The following is a 7476-nucleotide window of genomic DNA, read 5'->3' as shown; positions in this document are numbered from 1 at the left end:
CAGGCAGGCAGGCAGGCAGGCAGGCAGGCAGGCAGGCAGACAGACAGACAGACAGACAGACAGACAGACAGACAGACAGAAACTGGTCTTACCCCCAAGTAATGGCAGCAATCATCAGCAGATACATGAGATAATGCACACAGCCGTCCCAGTAGGAAATCATGTGGCCATGTGCTGTATTAATATGTGGATCCCCCTGAATTATGGGATAGATTTAATGTTGACGGACATGTGAGGACATATTTAGGTCAGTTACAGACGCTACACTTGCCTCTTTCAGGTAAAATGTCACAAATCCATCAATGATGTTGTCTTGCTCCAGTCCGATGATCAGATTTACCACACTGAGGAAGGCATACACTGCGTACACTGTACACACACACACACACACACACACACATACGTTTCATTTATTCAAGCTTTACGGCTCAGATACAGAACCAACAAACTACATCAAAATCTGTACCATAGAAGAGAGGATCAGCTGGAGCCTTCTTCTTGAGCATAAAATGGACTGAAATGGCCAAAATCAGGACTGCTGAGCTCCCAGCAAAGAGGAACGCTTCAGCACTGGATGCAACATTTAAATATATACATTTCAACAACTGAAAGGCTTAAAAAAAAGCTTCAGTTTCTAATAATGGTAAAAAAAGAAACAGCGGCACTCACCTGTTGCTGTAAATGAGTGAATTGAATAAGTAGCAGAAAGGGATGGACATGAGGGAGAGCAGAAACACCCCCGTCCCCGCAGAAGCATTCATTGCTGGCTGAGATTTACTCTATTTAGATTTTTAAGACTGAAGAATTTAAACAATCAGCAGCAGAAACCACCAAGTTTAGTTTGCATCATACTTCAGGGGTTGCTGGGAGATGTTTGATGAAATAAGCAGGTTTGCAAACACTGCATGCATGCTCTGTGTCGTCCCTGTGTTTCTGGAATAACGACTCTCTCTGCTTCTCTTTTTAACTTCCTGCCAACGTACAGCCACAGCTGTTCATAATCTGTGACTGCAGGGCCGTCCGCAGGAAGCTGCTGAACAGGGGGCCACCCTGAGCCTTAACAGAATGTCAGGACTTTTATTTTGAAAATACTGAGTTCAGTTTATTATTTCTCTGTTTATATCAGATTTATTTATATTGAAAATAAAACATATTGCTCGCTGTCTTACCTGCCACAGTTTCAGAAACAGATATTGTACAATTTATCAGAGCTCAGAGTCTCTGCTGGGGACGACTCTCAGCTACTACCACACCAGCTTCAGCTCAATATCTGTCAAACTGACTGAATTAGAGACATTTTGTGTTTGCTGTGGTGTCTCTGTGTGAAAGACAAGAAAGTTCAATATTTGACTTTTATCCAGGCTGGCATGGAAAGTAAAATTAGAATTAATTTATTTTTGAATTGTTCTTACTTTTAAATACTTAAAAAAAGACAAACACTGACATCTAGTGGTTGAAAGGAAAACATCCAACTGGGAGCAGAAAAATCCATCTATTCATGTAATCATCCATCCGTCCATCCATCCATCCATCCATCCATCCATCCGTCCATCCATCCATCCATCCATCATCCATCCATCCATCATCCATCCATCCATCCATCCATCCATCCATCCATCATCATTTGATGAATATATGGTTTTAGTTTGTGTTTATTGGTAATTTTTTTGCTGCTTTACTCAGATAAACCAACTGAATGAAGTAGATCTGCTATAACTAGTGCATGCCGAATGAATGATAACTAACCCAATTTAATTTAAATGGTAAAAACATATATATATATTAATTCAGATTGTAATCTATCGGGCGTTAAAGATGTATGTCAGAATAAATCAATTTATACAATTTCTCATCCTCATGTATTTCACCTTTGTCCAGACAGAAGATAATTATTTTCTCTTGCATATTTGTATTTTTTATTGTTGTTTTGAACAAGAACAAATTGTTAAAAAGTCTAGTGGATAAAAAAAACTTTAGAACAACAACAGCTATGAAGACTGTTGGTTATACTTTTGAATAAAAGACAAATAAACCAGGCAGCACACTGAACTGAGTGCTGGGGAAAGCTTTGTCTCTTTGTTTCTTTATTTTATTTTTTTAATAAGTTGTGTTAGAAAATTGGATTTTTCCTTCTTGTCTATTTACTGTTATACAAACCAGATATTCTAAGAAAAGGAGGCAACAGGAAAAGCTCGGAATCATTATTTAAACGACAAGATTTGATTTTTGGAGAAAAAAATGAAATTTCAAAATGAATTTCTTTATTTATGCCAAGTAAAGAAGTTTATAAGAACTAGAAGGACAAGGACTGCAGTGGACGAATACGACCAGCGGGTGGCGCCAAAGCAGCTTAAAGAACATTACCTGCCGTAAAAACACTAACGAAGAAGTGTTTGGGCGGAAGTGCGTTCTGTTAGCAGGCTCCGCATCTTAGCTAGCGATGGATAACACGTAAATAAATAATGACGCATTCCCACGATCGATACGCGGTCATGTGTCACAGCTGGTTGTTGTTGTTGTAAAAATATTTATTTATTCTTTTGTTTTGTTTTGTCCTAATGGCGAGCGGCGGATTGGCGTCCAACCAGAGCAGCCAGCAGCCGAACTCGGCAGCTTCCGAGTCGGCTCAGTGTGGCGCCGCAGCGGCGGTGTCCGCTCCTCCCGCACCGTCCGCCTCTCCGCCGGTCCTCGGCCTTCACCGGGAGCCCGTGTACAACTGGCAGGCGACGAAGAGCTCCCTGAAGGAGCGCTTCGCCTTCCTGTTCAACAACGAGCTGCTCAGCGATGTCAGGTTCGTGGTGGGGAAGGGCAGGCAGGCCCAGAGGATACCGGCTCACAAGTTCGTCCTGGCCGCGGGCAGCGCCGTCTTCGATGCCATGTTCAACGGAGGAATGGCCACGACCTCTGCGGAGATCGAGCTCCCGGACGTGGAGCCAGCAGCCTTCCTGGCCCTGCTCAGGTACCCCGGATCATTGGAGGTGGTGTCTCACCGGACTGCGACTGGGTGGCGAACTGAGCTGCGACTGGTTGGCGACAGTCGCAGCTCAGTGTTGTAACCTGGATTCATGTTTTTACGCATTTACACTGAGGAAAAACTAAATATATTTATTTAGAAGCTGGCTTGAATGGTGTCATGTAAAATAATTTTTATTTACATGTTTTTCTTTGTGTTCTGTCTCATTTTAAGTCCAGTTTTTATGTGTTTTTAACTCAGAGGGTAAACTGTTTCTTCTTCACATTAATAACAAATTGAAAAAGAAACAATTTCATTTGTATTTTTTGCGTATTATTTATGGAAAGTAACACAAAACAGTTTTTGGACACTTTAAAGTGTTTATTTTTCTAAAGTTTCTTAGCTGAAAACTCATCATACAGATCAGCTGAAGGTTGATGCTTGTGTTTTTATTATTATTATATTAATTATAATTATTATAATTTAAGGACACGATTTTCAGAGAAAGTCTAGACTTGAACTAAATAACGACACTGGAATCTGTTATGTTTTTTTCACTTCTTTAATTATTTTAGAGCCTGATTTTATTTGTCTTGATGCATAAAATCCCAGAATTGAGTCTTTTTCCCATGATTGTATCAATCCTCCGTTTTCCTTGTAGATTCCTGTATTCTGACGAGGTCCACATCGGTCCTGAGACCGTGATGACGACTCTGTATACGGCGAAGAAATATGCGGTTCCTGCTCTGGAGGGTCACTGCGTGGAGTTCCTCACCAAACACCTGAGAGCCGACAACGCTTTCATGCTCCTCACTCAGGTTCTTATCGGCCTGACCTGACTGAAACAGAGCCTGTTAGCGGTTTGGTTTTACGTCCTAATTGTCTCTCGGTTCTTTCCCAATGAAGGCTTATTTGTGGGTCAGTCACAGAACTTTTTATTACAAGTTCTGTCTTTCACTTTTAATGTAAATTAGGGACTGAGAGTTCATGGAACTTTCCTTCTATCGCTGGTATTTGACAAAATGTAAACAAAAATTAGCGTCACGTTACCATCCGTTAGCTGGTTCTACAACCGGTGATGTTTTGGAATCAACCTGATTTAAGATGGCTTCAACTCAGTCCGTTTTATGGGTACTGAGCTATAATTTGGAGCTGAGAGTCACCCCCCAACACGTACTTTGCAAATCACGCGCCATCTTTGATTCTAGTGGGCGATATGCATTCCTTGAAGAACTGCTGGTTTTCTGTTTGATGCGCTGGAAAAAGACGTGACACTGGCCCCTGAGTGCGTTTACTACATGAAATCTGAAGACTTAAATTGATGTTTTTGTGCTCTTCCTTCCAGGCGAGGCTGTTCGATGAGCCTCAGCTTGCCAGTCTCTGTTTAGACACTATAGATAAAAGCACCGCAGATGCAATAAACGCAGAGGGCTTCACTGACATCGACCTCGGTATGAGAAGCCGCTGCACTCTTTAATCGGGTTTGGACTCTGTAACCTACTGAGGCTTTGTGTGTTTGTCGGTGTAGACACGTTATGTGCAGTTCTTGAAAGAGACACGCTCAGCATCAGGGAGAATCGTCTGTTTGAAGCGGTGGTGCGCTGGGCGGAGGCCGAGTGTTACAGGCAACAGCTTCCCCCCACCGCCGAGAACAAGCAGAAGGTTCTGGGGAAAGCCCTCCCCCTCATCCGCTTCCCGCTCATGACTGTTGAGGAGTTCGCTGCCGGTAAGTGATCAGCTGACGCACGGTTTGGTTCCCAGGCTGTAGAGCTGCACTGGGACCAGTTCAGACATCATGTTCCTGGTGTGTCCATACAAGTCCGACCACAGAAACCAGTTTGATATTCTTTCTTGTGCAACAGGGCCTGCCCAGTCTGGAATATTGTTCGATCGGGAGGTGGTAAATCTGTTTTTACACTTTACAGTAAACCCCAAACCGCGGGTCGACTACATCGACAGGCCTCGCTGCTGCCTCAGGGGGGAGGAGTGCAGCATTAATAGGTTCCAGCAGGTTGAGAGTCGATGGGGGTACAGTGGGACCAGCGACAGGATCAGGTGAGGTTCTGCTTCTTTGGACTTCTCAGAGCTGGAAACTTTCCACAGAAACTCATGAAATTTAAAATACTGAAGGTTGGATTTTAGCAGCGATTTTAAATGTGGTTGAGAAAGTGATGTTTAAGCACAGTGGTGTCCTGGTCCTGCTGGTCCTGGTCCTGGTCCTGGTCCTGGTCCTGGTCCTGGTCCTGGTCCAGGAGGTCCTCCATCCTGCAGGTTTTAGATGTTTCTCTGCTCTCCAGGTTCCACAGAAGCCCGTTAGTCACTCAGATCAGGTGAGTCAGAGCAGAGAAACACTTGAAACCTGCAGGATGGAGGACCACCTGGACCAGGACCAGGATCAGGACCAGACCAGGACCAGGACTGGACTCCACTGGTTTAACATAATCTTGACTAAAACAACCAGATTTCATTCTCGTACACGAGTTCCTCCATCTTACGCACACAGCTTACTGCGGGGTGTTTAGGCCACGCCCCCTACATGCACTGTGCGCTCGTCCATCACGTGCACAGATTATCTCTCGAACCCTGAACTATTCAGACCATATTTCTGAGCCCAGAGCAGACGGACTACATAAAGAGAACTGAACTTTGGGTGAATATATCTGCTGTGTTTTTAACTCAACGGCTGAATAAACAAGCTTTAAATCCTAAAATCACCACATTACTGTTTCTGTCGGCTCCCACTAGGTGGCGGACACACATTTCTCAGATTATATTCCAACATTTATCTTTGTGAAGAGTGTCAGAATGTCTTTGAGGTTCCAGTTTAACTTCCCGTAGGAAGTTTCTGGAAAGTTTCCACCTCTTTGCAGCCGTCCGCTTCCTGTTCGACGTTCTTCAGAACAAACTGAAGTCAGGTTGTTTTTTCTGTCCTCTGTAGATTCAACGTTAACAGAAGGATATCTGTAGTGGGTTTTGGCCTGTATGGTTCGATCCACGGCCCCACGGATTATCAGGTCAACATTCAGGTAACAGCTCACCTGTTATCTGAGGGCTTTTTATCAGAAACTTGTTGTTTAGTCTTTTCTACAGATGAGCTGTTTTTTGTCGTAAACGTTTAACATTTTAAACGGATGTAAATGGATTCAGAGCCCTTCTCTCATCATTTGCTCCTCTTTGGTTGTTTTCAGATCATAGAGAGCGATAAACGAATCACACTGGGTCAGAACGACACGGGTTTCAGCTGCGACGGCTCAGCTAACACCTTCAGAGTGATGTTCAAGGAGCCCATTGAGATCCTGCCTAATGTCAGCTACACTGCCTGCGCCACGCTGAAAGTCAGTCTGAGCTCCTTCAGGCACCAAAAATAAACCAAACCGATCCGTTTAAAACCCAAACCTTTTCCTTTCTTGTTACCGCTCAGGGTCCAGATTCACATTACGGCACGAAAGGTTTGAAGAAAGTGACCCAGGAATCAACAACGGGGACCAAGACCACGTTTTTCTTCTTCAGTTCGCCTGGAAACAACAACGGCACGTCGGTGGAGGACGGGCAGATCCCGGAGATCATCTACTACATTTAGACTCATCAGGCTGTAAAACTGGTACGAAACCAGGGAGACCTCAGACTACTGGGAGGACTGGACTGCTAGAAACGGACCCTAGTGCCTCAGGATCTCCTGGAATAATGACGTGTGTGTGAGAGTGTGTGTGTGTAGTTAAGGATCTGTATAAATGTAGTGGTGTATATATAATCACTTGTTTTTGTTCACTTGTAAATAATTTAACACTCGTGTCCGTCTGTGTTAAAGAAGGTAAAGCTGCACCTGTCATCAGGTTTATTTTATCCATCTGTGCTGACAAAACATTTATTGAAGGTATTTTTTTCATATTTCTACATGTTTTTGTGTAAAGACCTCATCTGTCCGTTGTTTACCAGTAACTTATGACTTCATGGTGTTCACGTCGCTGACATGTTAAACCGAGACATTCAGGATCAAATGAAGTGTCTATTTTCAGCTTTTCAGCAATAAAATATATCATGACTGTAGTAAAAGTGCTTCTGTGATAAACTCCTCATTCCTGTTTCTGCCACTAGGTGGAGCTGTGTAAAAACTACAGAAGGGATCAGCTGCAGAGATTTTCTTCTTCAGGTTTTAAAATGTTGTTTTTGTTTCCTTGGTTCCAAAAGAATCAGAGAAATTAATTTGGGCTCAGATAAAATCATCAGGACCTGAGTGAGCGAACCGGGTTAGAGAAGGCTGAAATAAAGGTTTTAAAATATGTTTATGTGGGAAAAAAGGGTTTGGAGTGAAGAGAGTTGATCAGATTAAAGTTAGCAGGACGTCATCGTGGTCCTCAGTCTGAGGTTCTTTAAAAACTGTTAAACATCTAAAACCTCAGTTCAACTTCCTGTGACCCGTTTAACTTTAGAGCTCCAACAGGACCAGGTTTAGAGCTCCAACAGGACCGGGTTTAGAGCTCCAACAGGACCGGGTTTAGAGCTCCAACAGGACCGGGTTTAGA

At 43.4% G+C, this 7476-nt stretch overlaps 2 protein-coding genes across 4 annotated transcripts in view; one reads left to right on the top strand and one right to left on the bottom strand.

The window, feature by feature from the left end:
• Positions 1–948, bottom strand: part of LOC108250538 (transmembrane 6 superfamily member 1) — a 7153-nt gene extending 6205 nt beyond the window's left edge. The window contains exons 1-4 of one of the 2 annotated variants that reach the window (XM_017440461.3): positions 670–948; positions 467–570; positions 272–369; positions 93–196 (exon numbers count right to left, since the gene is read on the bottom strand). In XM_017440461.3, the coding sequence (XP_017295950.1) occupies positions 93–196; positions 272–369; positions 467–570; positions 670–761 (398 nt within the window). In that variant the 5' untranslated portion in view covers positions 762–948. The remainder of the gene's footprint in view (positions 1–92; positions 197–271; positions 370–466; positions 571–669) is intronic. The other variant, XM_017440462.3, reaches the window with a different exon arrangement.
• Positions 949–2380: 1432 nt separating this feature from the next.
• Positions 2381–7009, top strand: LOC108250537 (BTB/POZ domain-containing protein 1-like). 2 transcript variants are annotated; one of them, XM_017440460.3, is made up of 8 exons: positions 2381–2959; positions 3615–3771; positions 4299–4404; positions 4482–4679; positions 4879–5008; positions 5892–5979; positions 6142–6288; positions 6375–7009. In XM_017440460.3, exons 1-8 carry the CDS (start codon positions 2559–2561, stop codon positions 6531–6533), a joined length of 1386 nt encoding a protein of 461 aa, XP_017295949.1. In that variant the 5' UTR covers positions 2381–2558; the 3' UTR covers positions 6534–7009. The 2 variants fall into 2 exon arrangements, with proteins under 2 accessions (XP_017295949.1, XP_017295948.1); XM_017440459.3 differs by having other exon boundaries at positions 4816–5008.
• Positions 7010–7476: the final 467 nt, after the last annotated feature.

This window comes from Kryptolebias marmoratus, linkage group LG15 (genome assembly GCF_001649575.2).
Source record: "Kryptolebias marmoratus isolate JLee-2015 linkage group LG15, ASM164957v2, whole genome shotgun sequence".
NCBI lineage: Eukaryota > Metazoa > Chordata > Actinopteri > Cyprinodontiformes > Rivulidae > Kryptolebias > Kryptolebias marmoratus.
This window is presented reverse-complemented; position numbering and strand designations above follow the sequence as displayed.

What these genes read in the sequence shown, in the direction of transcription:
- LOC108250537 (XM_017440459.3), top strand. Translation starts at nt 2,559, where the DNA reads ATGGCGAGCGGCGGATTGGCGTCCAACCAGAGCAGCCAGCAGCCGAAC. An exon ending in CTTTCATGCTCCTCACTCAG is followed by an intron (nt 3,772 to 4,298) that starts GTTCTTATCGGC and finishes TCTTCCTTCCAG; the next exon opens with GCGAGGCTGTTCGATGAGCC. An exon ending in CTTCACTGACATCGACCTCG is followed by an intron (nt 4,405 to 4,481) that starts GTATGAGAAGCC and finishes TTGTCGGTGTAG; the next exon opens with ACACGTTATGTGCAGTTCTT.